This window comes from Ruditapes philippinarum, unplaced genomic scaffold, assembly GCF_026571515.1.
Source record: "Ruditapes philippinarum isolate M1 unplaced genomic scaffold, ASM2657151v2 ctg1845_1_1_1_1, whole genome shotgun sequence".
Lineage (NCBI taxonomy): Eukaryota > Metazoa > Mollusca > Bivalvia > Venerida > Veneridae > Ruditapes > Ruditapes philippinarum.
Genome location: NW_026860279.1, coordinates 188,189 through 204,360, shown reverse-complemented (window position 1 = coordinate 204,360; position 16,172 = coordinate 188,189). Strand labels below are relative to the sequence as shown.

At 33.8% G+C, this 16,172-nt stretch overlaps 1 protein-coding gene across 2 annotated transcripts in view; it reads left to right on the top strand.

Moving 5' to 3' along the window:
* LOC132759506 (TPR and ankyrin repeat-containing protein 1-like) overlaps positions 1–12,879 on the top strand; it is a 39,290-nt gene extending 26,411 nt beyond the window's left edge. For both annotated transcript variants that reach the window (XM_060751292.1, XM_060751293.1), the window contains exons 30-35: positions 56–223; positions 5,260–5,418; positions 6,838–6,926; positions 7,302–7,444; positions 7,782–10,594; positions 10,920–12,879. In XM_060751292.1, coding sequence (XP_060607275.1) covers positions 56–223; positions 5,260–5,418; positions 6,838–6,926; positions 7,302–7,444; positions 7,782–10,594; positions 10,920–11,093 — 3,546 coding nt within the window. In that variant the 3' untranslated portion in view covers positions 11,094–12,879. The remainder of the gene's footprint in view (positions 1–55; positions 224–5,259; positions 5,419–6,837; positions 6,927–7,301; positions 7,445–7,781; positions 10,595–10,919) is intronic.
* The last annotated feature ends 3,293 nt before the right edge of the window (positions 12,880–16,172 follow it).

The window sequence follows — 16,172 nt, the reverse complement described above, 5'->3', positions numbered from 1 at the left end:
CACAAATTTAGATTCATTTACATGTCGAATGAGCTATTCTCTGTTTGTGATTTAGGCTTCGAGGAAAAGAAACATGGCATGCGATTTAAAACAAATGAAAACAGAATTTCTGCTTGCTGCAGAAAAGTTTCTGCAATGTGAACATTATCTGAATGCAGCAACCTGCCTTAGAAATGTAAAAGAAGTAGATTTAGCTACACAGCTATATGAGAAGCTTGGTTTGGTAATCAAACTGTTTTTCTATTATTTTATGCCTTTGTCCGCGTTTAGCTTTTTACTTTTGTCTTATTATTGTATGTACATACAACTTTAAAATACTAGCGAAAAAAACTGTGCATGAGTACAATATGCTATTATGTAAGAAATCGCAGAACAAGTTTAAGGTTGCTGATCACTTAAATTGATATGGTTATTGCATAAGCAGTATGTATGATAGAGATACGTTTCTACAGACGTTCTATAAAATCTGTATAACATTTCTTCTCGTCAATATCATGTATGTCAGGTATTTGACTTGCAACTTGCCTGAAATCTACTGGTAGAAAAAGGTCCATTTGGGGGCATTATTTTAACGTAAATTAACATACATTGTTTTTATTTCAAAATAATTTAATTCATCAAATAACGCGTTAACTGAACATACATTTCCAATGTTTTCGTTCATAGAGAGATGTACAACCCAAATGTATTCACTGAAAGTTACGCGTGGATGCTCTGACTGTGACCATCTATTATAATCATACGATCTTTTTCAGGCATCTACAGTTTTTTCGGTACACACCAAAATTGTTCCGAAACGTCAGTATAATAGAAATTCAATAGAGAAAAACGTAATCTCTTAAGAACCTCCAAAACTACAAAATGTTTCAGGCTCGGTTTGATTGAACCTGTTTATTGACGGAAGTGGTAATTGCAGGCTACCTTTCAGGCCCGCTAGCACCGGCTTAAGTAGTATTCAACATTAAAACATGAAATGGTGAAATTCTGAATTAAATGTGTCCATACGACGGTTATCATGGAACCTTAAATGTGACACTTGTATGCCATTCCATGACAAGCGGACCATGGTCCCCAAATAAACGGATGCCGCACACGAACTTTAATTGGTTTTTAAGATATATAATGAGTTAGTTTGTTGGTGAAGCAAAACATTTCTGACTGGCTCAGGGCATAAATGCAGTAAAATCTGACCGACCTCTTTGACTGTTACAAGCAAGACAAACGTCTTAAACGTCAGGGAAATAATTGGAAGTGAGGGCATGTACACGATTCGTGATATTGCCGAAACTTTTGACATATCTCTATCTCAGATACATTTCATTTTTAAGCGTATTTTGAAGGAAAGAAAGATTTCCGTAAGATAGATACCCAAAATATGGAGGATCAAACAAGGGTACTAGTACAAACCGCTAAGCAATTCCTTAAAATGTTTCTAAACTTCAATCAAAGACTATTTGCAAACGATTTCATTAGTGACAAAACAAGGGTTCACTATTTCGAAGAAATGTGAAAAATTGGACTAAGTTATGGCTAACCAAACACGGTAGAAAACCTTTTGTTGCCATAAAAACCATAAACAAATAGACCTTAATTGCAGATTCTTCGCTATTGATGGTATAGCCATACACATTATGTGGCCGAAGGGCAAAAGTGCCACAAGCCTTCATTATTGAGATATTTTACATGTATAGTAAAAAGCTCAGACGATGTTTTCAGAAACAATGCACATGTCATGATACAGGCATACTTCATGTTATTAAAAGATATTATAGCATAAAATCGGCTATTTTTCCCTCTTTTGCCCATGTTATAACGGGACCAAAACCATGTGTTAACATAGTCACGCGCTCTTGTTATAGCCCGGTTTCACCTATGCGCAATACATGCAGGGCCCAGTAAACAAACAAACAAAAAATGACGATTTGGCCTGTTTGCCGAAGAGTCATGCGCTCTTGTTATATTGAAATTTATTGATTCGAGGGCCTCAGTAACTATGCCGAAAAAACGGCGTATATACATCGGTGCTAATCTTGGTTGTCGCCCTTTCTAAGAAAATGACAGTTGTCAATGTAAACAAATACAGTAGAATCTACCTGTCATTCAGTTTAACACTCCGATTAACTTACAAAACTAGATAACACAAAATTAATATGAGAAAATGTTTTTTATTTATGTTAATGTTGATAAATACTCTTTATATTTCTTTGAGAGAATAATGCTTAGTGCCTGATTTTTTTATAAACTTGTTTGCTTGAAAAAAAAAAACGATTCTGATGTCACTGATCTTTTTTCTACCGTCAATCTGAAATCATACTAAGAATTTCTGAGGGTCATGTTTTGTCTTGGGTAGAGGGTAGAGTAATGTAACGTTTTTTTTTCTTGAGATAATACATCTCCAAAGGCCAATTTAAGCTTTGTAAAATCAATTAAAATTCAAAATTTCGTTCGGTTCCGTGAATTTTCCAAGTTGTTGGCCCCGGAAAAATGAAACGCATACGTAAAACATAGAATTGGATAAATACCGTCCAAGCACAAGACTTTAATGTAATTGTGTTTTGTATAAACTATACATCACGAATCTGTTTGAAAATTTTATGCTATAATAGCGTCAACGCACGTTTGTTTCGTGTTATAAAGTCTGCAGAGTCCCTCGGAACTGTTGGAGCCCTCGCCCTACCGGGCTCGGGCACCAACCGTTCCTCGGGACTCTGCAGACGTTATAACACGGAAAAACGTGCATTAACCCTATAATGATACATCTGAGCTTTTGAAGCAATTGTTGCAATCGGAAAAGGTTACCGTCTTGTCACGACGTAAAATGTTATGATCACCTGGTCGACGATACATGTCCTGATAGACCCTTGTTTCGGTCATAAGTCAGAGGTCTATCTTAATAAACGTACCATCAGATATAAAAATTATGTCATTGAAACCGCGGAGAATAATCTGTGGAATGTAATGTTTAAGTCAAATGCCTTTAATGAATAGTCACAAATTTGATATTAAATACTTTCCTGACACTTTAACCGATGTATCTGAACATTTTAATTCTGAAGGGCATTCTACCAAAGAATTTTCATTCCTGGCAATTGATAAAGTAAAGAATAATTGCAAAGATAATTAAAAGAAACTTCATGGATGTATAAGCTAGGCACAATTATTCCTGATGGCATGAATTCCAAAATACTTTATTAATTTTGTAGATTATAATTCTTCATTTAAATATTTATTTTAATAATTGTATTTTCTATTTTTTGCTTATGACTTTAAAATAATTTCATGTCATATGTAGTTTATACTGGTTTTCTAATTTTACATTGCTTTTTTACTGCATCCTTAACAGTGTTAAGTATCTTTTATTAAGATCCTACGTTTTACATTTATACGCCAAATTATGTATAACATTTTGACGTCGTTGTCCTTGACGTCATATGACGTTGACGTCACTTCCTGTAAAACGAAATATACCTGATGAAGACTTTTGAGTCCAAACGTTGTATATTTTTCAAATAAAATACTTGCATTTTTAAATTGAAACTGGAGTTGATTTCTATATTCAAACTTACTTTTATATATCGTAAAATACAGATTACATATCGAACAACATAAACATTTGACACATGCACAGTAAATTTTCCAGCTTGTATTCACAGGACAGATAAAATATCTGAAATAGACTATGCATTTATCGATTACTCTGATTTATTGGAAAGTTTAATCTATCAGTATGATATTGTAAGCATAAATTTAAATAATGTTGGCATTAAATGTTTATTTTATGTAGTCTTTCAGTCTTTCATTTGATAAGCTCTGTTTCACCATAGTTTTTGTGCCCCAAATTAAGTGGCGGGCATTTAGATTTACCCTTGTCCATCCGTCCGTTCTTCCGTCCGTCCGTTCTCTTTTGTGTCGCAGGTAACTCAAAAAGTATTTGACCTAGAGTCATAAAACTTTACAGGAATGTTGATCAGCATGTGTAGTTGTGCACCTGGGTATTTTTGTCTTGATATTTTCAGTATTTTTAGAGTTATTGCCCTTGACTTAGTAAAATTTTGCAATTTTCAACTTGTGTCGCATGCCACTCAAAAAGTATTTGACCTAGAGTCATGAAACTTTACATAAATGTTGATCAGCATGTGTAGTTGTGCACCTGGGTATTTTCGTCTGGATATTTTAAGTATTTGGATATTTTAAGTATTTTTAGAGTTATTGCCCTTGACTTAGTAAAATTTTGCAATTTTCAACTTGTGTCACATGTTACTCAAAAAGTATATGACCTAGAGTCATGAAACTGTACAGGAATGTTGATCAGCATGTGTAGTTGTGCACCTGGGTATTTTCGTCTGGATTTATTTAGTATTTTGAGAGTAATTGCCCTTGACTAAGTAAAATTTTGCAATTTTCAACTTGTGTCGCACGTAACTCAAAAAGGATTTGACATAGAGTCATGAAACTTTACAGGAATATTGATCAGCATGTGTACTTGTGCACCTGGGTATTTTCGTCTGGATTTATTTAGTATTTTTAGAGTTATTGCCCTTAACATAGAAAATGTTTGCAATTTTCAACTTGTGTCGCATGTAACTCAAAAAGGATTTGACATTAAACCTTACGGGAAGGTTGCTCAGCATATTTAGTTTTGCACCTGGGGTTTCGCTTGTGAATTTATCCAGTATTTGTAGAGTTATTTCCCTTGACTTAGTAAAAACTGCTCATTTATTTGTTATTTGTTCCTTGAGTTAGAATCAACCAACTTTACAGGAATAATGATCAACATCACTAAATTACAGGAATAATGATTCACATCACTGTGAAGCTATGCACCTGGGACTTTGCATGTGGATTTTTTTCAGTTTTGTTAGAGTTATTGCCCTTGACTTACAGTAGTATAAATTTGCAATTTTCAACTTGTTCATGCATAGCTCAAAAAGTATTTCACTTGTAGGCCTGAAAGTTTACAAGAATGTTGGTCAGCATGTGTACTTATGCACCTTGGGGTTTGCTTGTGGATTTATTTAGTATTTGTAAAGTTCTTGCCCTTTACTTAGTAAAAGATTTTTAGTTTTCAAAAAATATTTGACCTAGAGTCATAAGATTGACAGAACAGTGGCGCGTTTGGGGCACCTGTGTCCTATGGATACATTTCTAGTTTTATATTCAAATTAAGGAGATGGCGATATAAATCTGATAGATTTGTCATGCGTAAGTTTTTAATATACTCACCAGTTGATAATCATTTTCTATCCATTTCTGCTTCAGTATGAAAAAGCTGCTGAGCTGTTTAAAAGGCACAAACAGTATGAGAGATGCGGCAAATTGTATGAACGCTTTGGACGCTACAATAAAGCAGTGAATGTTCTGTTTGAAAACGAGCTCTACGGCCTGGCATTTGATATTTTTGAAAGACACGCTGACGAGGTATGTACTCATTTTACGCCGTTTGATTTCCTGTTATTCATTTCCCGGCAACAATGTTTGAATGGTGCGTATATGAGTTACATTGCTCATGATTTATGTCAGTTGTAAATTTTGTCTGAAGAGTAAATTCAGATCTGTTCTCGGAAATTACTCGAAACAAAACAGACAGACAGACACAAAGAGACCAAATCAGGTGCCGTGATAAAAATATTACACTCAATCTGCTCTCATGGTTTATTGTTTTTATTCTGAAAATGCAATGTCTTATCATGGACCAGATTAGAACTTCACCTTAAATCTATTATGGAGTCAAACACATAACACAAGCGAGCTTGCTATATGCCAAGTTTTGTTACAATATCTTATTACTTACTCTTTCTATATTTTTTAAAAAGTGACATTGACCTGACCAGGGAGGTGCAAAAGCAATCCGAACCATATAAGATTGCTATTTTGCAAGTTTGATAACAATATCTCATTGCTTACTCTAGTAATTTTCCATATTTTTTCAGTCACATTGACATTGAACCGCCTCAGGAGGGTGGAAAGCGAGATCTTCAAATAAATTTGCCATAAACCAAGTTTGAATGCAATGTCTCATTGCTAACTCGCCCGGAAACAATCTTGACTTTGACCCAAACGCGCTAGAATTAGCAAACCGCAATTACCCAAACCGGGAACTTTAGGTTCGCGATATACGTAATTTAGTTGCAATAACCCATTCCAAATTTTCGTTATCATTCGGAAATCCATGAATTTGACGAACGGACGAATGGACATTGTCGGTGTTTGTCTTATCATTTTGTATCGGTTTCAATTGATACAATTATACATCGGGCTAAATTTCAATTTTAGGTAGAACATCTTTAATTTAGTATTTGAAGTTTCTTTCTGATGGCAAGAACTGAAATCTCTAGCTCGAATATATAAAGATCAAAAATTTGCAAGGGATAAATTTTGCAAGTTTGCAACATCTTTGTATTTTATAGGTTAAACTGAAAAGAAATTTGCGAATATGTTAACTTTCGCCTTTCAGTGGTGTTCTCCTAAGCGTCACTATTGCCATACAAAAAATATCTTTAAAAAATAGCACATACTTTTTTATGTTTTTTTTACTTGAAAGTCACATTGCCACTTTCATGTTGTTTTTTTTTTCAGGTAGAGAAAAGATGGCTTGATAAATCTTCTGTTTTTTCCCATGTCAATGTTCATTTAAATATATTTGTTTTTGTACTTTTATCAAACTCTTGAGACGGAACATCTATCAAACTAACTACCGAAAGTAAAGAAAGTCAAATATATAAGACATGACAAGCAAAATCAATCAATAAAGCAAAAAAATACTAAATATTGGAAACAAATTTATACAAACAAATTAACTAACAACTTATAATGCAAAGATGGTTAAATTATTTGCAGAAAATAACACAAACAGAGGAAACGTTGCGTGAACTAACGAGAGTCAGCAGTTCTAATGTTTCCTTCACAGAGGATAAAATCTATAAACGGTATGACCATCTGTTTCTTGAGCCAAAATGCATTATTAACAATTTGTTGGTCAAAACTAGATTGACGTAACAAAATGTCAAAGGCATATTTTGTGAAAGTTTTTTTAGAAATAACATCTCTCCATTTAACGAACGCTTATTAGATGCGTGTATATTGGAAAGCACTTCACATAATCCCGAGTAAAGTAGATGATAATACTACTTTTTATTAGTATACTCACTGTTAGACATTGAATGCTAATGTGTACATCGACTTGCAACCTCGTAAAATGCATTTTGTCAGATTAGCATTTTTTTCTTTCACTCTCAAAGGGTTCTGATATATTATAATTGACAGACAGATATAATTTATAATTAATGTTGTTGACATTACAGCGCTGCTGAACAGTTTCATAAATGTGGAAACGTTGAGAGTATGAACAAAGCTGTCAGTAGATTTAAACTAAGACGTGATATGATTGAATTTTACAAAAAGAATGGATACATATCAGATGCTGCTAGAGAGCTATTAAGTATAGGTAATAACATGCAGCCATAAATAAAGCTGCAATTGTTGCAAACAGACCATGGGTATTAAATAGGACAGCCAGTTATTAACTATGCATTTCATTCACCTCCTCTTTCTTTTAATATCTTAACGAGTTAACACTCCCGATATATTCTTATTTGTCACTTGAACATGTGCTAAAACGTTTGATTGTCCTATTTAAACACAATTAATTTGTTTTGTTTTTATCTGACAGAAACACGTTTAATCTGTAAGGTAAAACTGAAATATAGTTAATATAATATTTTTTCTTTTAACATAAAATGCCTGCCCTAATCTCTCTTTATACGTGTATCAAATTATTCTAGGAGAGATATCAGAAGCTGTACACATATATCTTATCCATGGCAAATTCTCAGACGCCTTAGAAGTTGCTGAAAAGTCTAAAGATGATAAAGAAATTGCAAAGTGTTTGCTCGTTCGTAGTAGAGATACCATTTCATGTGAAACACAAACCAATGATTCATTAGAAAACGATTTGAAAAGGGCATTATTACTTTTCCGTAAGCTAAAGGACAAGGACTCGACTGGAAAAGTGATGCTATTGCAAGCTAAAGTATATGATGATGTACAATATGTTCGTTCTGCTGAGAAAGAATTCACCAAGTTACCTCCAAACAAAGAAGGTTATATTGAGTGCTGCAATGCATTGGTACCATTTTTAGACAAGAGAAACATCTATGATTGGCTTCCGCAATTTCTACTTAAAGGTGTTGATAATTTGTTTGATGTTTTCAGGAATCTTTTATTTAAAGCAACTATTCAGTCTAAATTGCATGATAAAGCATTCCGGTTTTATGAAATGCATTTGATTACTAGAGAAGGAAAACCGGACCTTGTAGCGTACCCGAAAACAAACCCGATCTGTACCAAAATGCTTCCAGAACAGAAAATGCGCGACATTGAAGCTCAAGGTTTAAATGACATGAAATGTATTCATAAGATTGTAATGCGTTTACTTAAAGACAGTACGCACTGGACAAAGTTCTTAAAGGACACACTATTACATCAAAGATCTTCAGCTCTAGACAGGTTTTCCGAAGATTCTGAAGGCACAAAGTCGTGTAACATGGTTCAAGAATGTAGAGACAAACTCCTACAGCTTGTTGAAACGGATATGCTGCTAGCTAAATATAACTTTTTCACAAATAAGGTTGACACAATCTTATTTGAATATGAAAATAAAGGTGGAAATGATGCCCCGGCTATTAGGAAACAAATAAAGGCCTTAAATTTTCCCATCGAAGCAAATGAAAATTACATGGCGTGCAAATTTATCTTGAAAAATCTTATACAACCGCGTCATCCTCTGTTCGTTGCCGATGATACTGACACATACATGTTCGAAAACCAGTTTTTCCGTGTAGTTATGGAGAGGTTCTTATCGCAGAAATTTCAAGACTCCTATCGAAGTTTGAAAAATGGTGAGCCAGTTGAAGCCGTTCAGAAATTTCGACATAAGCTGGCCAAATTGAAACTACAGGACAGACGCACTGATCTTGATCATCAACTATTATGTCTTGAGATTTTTTTCACCATTGCATTATTTTATGTTGCAAAGGATAAATCAGTACAAGACAAGGAATTCACGTTTTATATTCCAAACACTTATATGACTTTGTTGAATTTTGTTGAATCAACATTGAATACAAAATTTTCTATTCTTGAAATCATTCCAAAACTGACTCCAGGAGAAGGAAATAAGTTATTGAATTGTGTTACAGGGATTGCTGATGTCATATCTAATCAAATGGAAAAACAAGTCCTGAAGTACAAAGACAAAGAAAACAAAATAATGCTTTTGTCGAGACTTATTATTCTAAATAATACAATGTTATGCAATGGACAACTCGTTTCCTCAGAATGCTACAAAATTCTTGCAATATCAGCTTGTAAAATTATGACAGAATATAGTACTTTAAAGGATGCTTCAAAGAAAACTGTCCACAAAATAGAACAGTTAACAAGAATAAAAGATGTTGCAAAAGGTTTAGAGGATTTTTTTACCACTCGTGATATGGGCGAAAGTTTACAATCTATCAGATGGATTCCACAAGAATGCGATCTTGTTTTCTCTGCATCTCCAATAGACACCGAGGTCATGCCAACAGCAGCAATGTTAGGTATCAAATGCAAAACTGAAAATAGTAGTGATCGAATGACGACGGACAGTGAAGCAGCTTCATCAGCAGAAGGCGATGATCGTAGATCAGAAAGCACATCTGAAAAGCTTAATTTAGTTACAGGGAAAACACATGAACCTAAAGACTACTCTGAAAAAAGTGACAATAGCAAAAAAGACGACGAAATATGTTTTAATGAAGCCGATTTTCCTGCATTAGAAACAAATGTATCTAAAAATGAAGAGCATGTTAAACAAGAAAAAAAGAAAAGAAAACAATTGACCAATGATCCAGTGAGCGAAGAAGAAAATAAGCCCAAATCATCAGATGGAAGTTTAACGGATTTCTCGGTTAATCATAATCAAGAAAAAAATATAAAAAGTCACTCCATGGAACTAAATCATACTAATTTAGAATCTACTGAAATACAACCTAAAGATGATAACATAAAAACGCTTCCTTTTCTACATGTTGATGAGGTTTTCCGGGAAATGTTAGAAAATAATTACGAATGCGTTATCTGTGGAATCCTTTACGAAAACAGAGGCGATGACATTAGTGACAATAATGACGAGAGAGTTAAACTATTAGAGGAATCCGATGTCGAACGAAACCAAATTCCCTATGATAGTAGAATAAGCAGCGATGTTTCAGTGGCTAAAGAAAATCATGAAATGGAACAAACGCACTTGGAGAATTTCAAGGTTTTCGAAAAGTTTGAAAGAACTTACAATGAGGATATCAAACCAATGATTTGTAGAGTGAATGAAGTTCTTAAAAATTCTAGATTTCATTCGCTTGATGATAATTGTGTTGTTGCCAAACATCGCGAAAACTTTAAAGAAGAGATACAGAGTCTGACAGATTACAATGACAGACTTCAAACACATATTATTGATGTACTGCGTAACAGGACATGGGCCAATGGGATAGAAAGCATGCAATCTATTGCAGATGTTCTTCAGTCGTACGTGACAAATTCTGCTAATGAAATATTGGTAAGGTAACTTAATATCTTGCATATTTAAAGACTTTAATATACTTTTTACCAAAGTTTCATAAGATAACGTGGTAGCTTCTTTGTTTGTAAAAAGTATAAAGCACTAGAACAAGAAATCTGACGGCTTATATCATATGTGAACAGATACAAAAATACAACAAAAGATTATTTGATGATGAAAAGTAAGTTTTGAAAAAACACGTCTCTAAGATTGATTTATTATATTACTCTACTTCAAAAGAATTTTTCTATTTTATGGAAGAAAGATGAAGAGAAACAATCCTTTAAAACTTTTGAAATGTTTTATGTAAATATTGTTACAGGAAAAACCCATGTCTCTTGCAACCGACATGGAACAAACTGTTGTTAAACAACCAGCTCCAAACATGCATGAAAACGACTTTGAGGAAGTTGCTGTTGGGCCAACACTCAAGAGAAAGAAATATATATCAAGAAAGGCAAGGCGTGATAAGAAAAAACAGCTTGTCAAAAAATGACCAATCAAACCAATTGTCAGTTTTGAATATATGTCGCACGAAAAATCTGGTTACATTTCATAAATGAATAAATAGAAAATAGTCCAACTTGTATATAGAAATTAGAATTGACAAATGATAGATATTAGAATGTGTTTGAATGTGTTTGAATATGGTCTTCTTGATGAAAGTTTTATGTCTCATCGCTATACATATGGTCCACGTCCGTAATTTAGTTATTACATAATGTACTATACTTTGTGACCTAAATCTATAATTTTAAAAAAATTATCCTTGATGAAATATATTTGTAAATATCATGTTTGAGTAAATAGTTTATTATTTCCGACATTTAAAGTGGCATTATGTTCATATTTGAGCTGAATTGACTTTACAATTCAAAAGATAATAATGGTGACTGACAAACAGTTGATAAGGATAAAATATAAATATGCCCTAAATATAAAAAAGACTGTCCCACTCTTTTTACAAATTGAACATTACAGGTAAATTCCAATGGCTTTTTACAGAAATTTCCTTGGCCCACATGAGTTATTTATTGTTCATTCAAAATAAATTATAAAACTGAAAGGGACTGTGGAAAAATGTAAACTTATTTTGAAATTCACCTTATTACTCACATAATATCCTTTGATGGGCATAATGTAACTTTAAGAAACTGAACAAAACAATTATAACAAATTTGCTATTTTACTGAAGGCTTTGTGTGTCAATACTGAATTTTTAAGTTCAAATAATCATAACAATATAACAGAGACTGAAGCATGGACAGTAAGATAGATATTAATATATTGGTTTTGCACATGGTCATGAATTTTAAAGAAAATGTCAAGATCTCAAAAGATAAGTTTAGCTTTTGATTTCGCAAATCAAGTTTACTAAAAGTTTAATTAATTTACTGAACGATAATTTAATCGGAATTTGGGGAAATTATTTTATTTATAAGACAAATGCTAACTTAAAAAGCAAGGATTACATCCCTATTTTACTTTACAAGAACAAATACAATCAAGTTTGTTCGTCGACGTAGGATTGGTTTTGGCAAATGCATACTTGCCACGCATTTAAGTCTGAGCATGAACGAACGGACTAGATCCATGATATCTCGAAAAGGCCACACGGTCCTCATTTGATCTTAATCCTTTTTATTTGCATTAAACATCGAACGCGAATGCCTCTATGAGTAATGTGACCGGATAACCTTTCTTCGTAAGCTTTTAAGCTATATGTGATAATACGTATATATTTTCAACATTGATGGTCAGTGTAAATGTTGGATATACAGTAAAATCTTCCCACTGCTCTGATAATTGTAGCCAAGTTGTTTTCATACATGCAAAAAAGTGTTATTTTGATGTTGAAAATTTGATACTACATTTGCTCTTTTAACGAACCAATCCGTGTACGTATGTGGAAGGTACTTATATCAAATTGTGGTATAACTGCATATAAGAGACTTATTTCAAGCTCTCCATTAAATCAGTTAATAGACTTTCTCGCCGTATTCTGATCATAATAATTTCTTATTTCTTATTACAACAATTAATAAAATGATAACGTAAACATATGTTAAAGGGTCTTACGCCTGATTTCTTCATGATGTATATGTCCCCTCTTGCTTGTAAACTTATAATATTGTATAATTTTTTATGTTTATTCATTCCATAGCATTGTCTGTTTTGTGCATGTGAATTGATGTTCTTTTATAAATTTTGTGTATTATGCATGTTGCTCTCCGCTGATGGAGGTAATAAAGAATATATCTATCTGTACCGAGATTTGAGGTTGTATTAAATAGCCTGGGTGGTGATTCTTTGCTGTGGAATCATTTCCTATGAAAAGCCTTGACTGTCTTTTGATTATAAAAATGAACGTGTTTGTGTCTCTCTTTCTTTATATAATGTGCACTCATTAATATATTATGTCAATGCATCCTTATATGAATTCAACTGAACAATATATGATGTCAATGTGTCTTTCAAAATTCCATTTTATTTAGTTCCGCCCATTGTTTTCTCGTTAAGGGCACATACATTTTTTTACTTGAGGAACATATATAGAGGTTTTTGCAAAATTAATTCACCGCCAATGCAAAACACGACAAAAACACCCAGAATTGAAGATAAGTTCTTCAAATATATATGAAGGTATTAGTGCTATGTTATTTCAGATGTTATATACGCTGGCAACATCATCTGTCTTGGAGAACGCTTTAAATTACGTTTATTTAGCTTATACTGGCGTAAAGAATGTTTTAAGAAATGCAAATGACCTTTACGCTACATAATAGGTATTAAAAATTGTGTTGTTTTGCTGAAAATCTTGTAAAAAAGCAATGTTGTAGAAATGGTTGCTACATTACAAATTTTGTAACACATTACTTTATTTTAAGAAGCATCAGGTTTTTACGGGACAATCAGTTTAAAGCTATGAATCAATATTTGTTTATGTTGTTTACATTTATTTATAAAGAATTTATTGGCATTTTACGAAATTTCATTAAAGTATTTAAAGGTATAAACTAGTGGGTTTATAGTGTGACACTAATAATGGTACTTATCATGCAAAGCAGATTTAAATTTATCCCATTACTTCATGAGCATTTTGTGAAAAATGGCTGTTTTCATTGAAAAGTCTCACGTTACAAGTTCAAATTGCTATAAAACTATAAAAACTGCTTTAATACTAATCAAACTTGGCACAAATGTTGACTGGACCATTGCCTTTGTACAACATGCTCAGGCTAAAATTTTCTGTTACATTGGCAACGAGGGAAATCTCAAAATTGCCAAAAATCACTATTTGGGGTTGATTTTTTAATCAAAATTGGTTTCAAAGTGCTGCTGCAACTTCTCAATCGATTGAGATAGAGTCAAATGCTTTTCAGCGTTGGTTACACGTTACCTTATGATCGATCTAGGGTCATTTTTAGCCTCTCACAAGTCCAAAATTTTCCTGGCGATAAGGGGGAATACCGCCCCCCTTCAAACCCCCCGCCCAAAACAAAAGGGGGCACATCCCCCTTCTGGCTACTCCCTGATGTATCTTTTGGTTTGGGGGCCGCGCCGAAATGTGGTCACCTTTTTATCAACATTTCCAAAAGAAAACATGTGTTTGGTGCCCAAACAGGACATTTACCTAAATGAGGGGGGGGGGTCGAAAGTTCTTTATTTCGCGTATATATAAGGTAAAGGGTTATGATTTGATAAAATAAAGACCCCACAAATAATAATTTTAATAATAAACAAAAAGCAACAGCAACAAGAAAAAAGTCCAAAAAAAAAGAATGATTATTATGGTCAATGCAGTTTTTTTACATCTGAAGATAATGTTTAAATGTTAATGTATAATATAAAGGCACATATTATAAAAAAACTTGCGTTTTATTCAATGACTGTTACGTACATCCTTGTTCCTTTTATGAACATATTTTGATATGTAAATCTTGGAAATATGTGTGACTGACGTCAATATCAAAATACTATGATGGCTGATTTGTTCCAATCGTGGTTTCACACCGCGACACGCCAAGCGAAAAGTCGAGAATTAACAAGATAAAATGGCGGAGGCGCGGCGCGAAAACACGCTAATTAGCTAATTTAGCTTATAAGCTAATTTATCAAACTTCTCCCCGCGCCACCGCTTATTAGCGTGTTTTCGTTACGCGCCCTCTCCGTTTTATTTCTTAAATCTCGCCCCTTGCCCCGCTGGGCGACGTTTTATTTAATAAACTTCGCCCTGCGCTCTCGCTAATTAGCTTGTTTTCGCTCCGCGCCCTGCCATTTTAACTTATTAGTTCTCGACTTTTCGCTTGGCAAGGCCGCGGGACGAGAACACGCTAATTAGCGGGGGCGCGGGGCGAAGTTTTATTTCTTAAACTTCACCCCGATCCCTCGCTAATTAGTGTGTTTTCGCTCCGCGCTCCCGCCCTTTTGTTTCTTAAATCTCGCTCCGTCCCCAACCCCCACCCCCGGGCCGAAGTTTTATTTATTAAGAAAAGAAGCATGTAAGAGGTCTTTTTCCGCCGGGGAAGATTGTGTTCAAATGGCAGAAAAATAAAAGATTTACTGATTGAGTAAATTGCAGCTGTGAATGAAAGGTCATATCGGCTAATTCCGCCAGTCTCCGGATAAACTTCAGTTAGGAATAATTGGCTAGGTATTCCGAAGTTAAAGGAGCGGAAAATATCGGTACTCGGTTATCTTACGCATAGAAAAGTGCCCTGTGAAATGATTACTGTTACTATCTTTTCGAAACTTGAAATTATAAAACTCAATTAAGAAAGCAATACAGTAATAAATTTATACAGTTTGAAGGAATTAAAACGGAATAAACCAGTGTTTGCATGATGTAACACGCACATACGCTGCTTAGGAAGCGAGAGGTCTGGAGTTCAAATCCCAGTTTTGGCAACTAATGTTTTTTGTTGTTTATTTTTTTAATTGTTTAAACCAAATAAACATTGAATTGAATACCAGTGTTGCAATTAGTCTTATAGCCAATTTACTACAGTTATAACACTGGAAACAGCATTGGAGGCACTATACAAAAACAAATTGGTTTATAATCTCACAACCTTCACCTTTCTGACATTCAAAGACCCATAACAAATTCAGTGCCCTCTGTGCTATTATTATTAAATGACTTTATTACACTCCTGCGCCGCGGTTTATGTGATAAATCATATTATCCTGAAATCGAAGCATATTAACACATCATACCACGAATTGATTAACGAAATAACATGGTTCACGGGAGATTAGAACAACACTAGATCTATCATAGATTTGAAAATCTCCTTAGGATATTTATTATGACATCTGAACCATAGGTGATCGGCGCGCTGATTGGTCACTACCCACCCCCACCCCCTCCCCTCGCGCCCACTCTTCAACCCTCCTTCATCTCAAAACCATGTAAACTGAAGTATTTTTTTATTTGAAACATGTTTTAATATTTGGTATATGCTTTTATCATATGATGTTTTGATTGAACATTTATTACAAATAATAATATAATTTTATCATATTTATATGTGCAATACAAAAAATATTCATTCATTTCGAATAAATTGCCGTT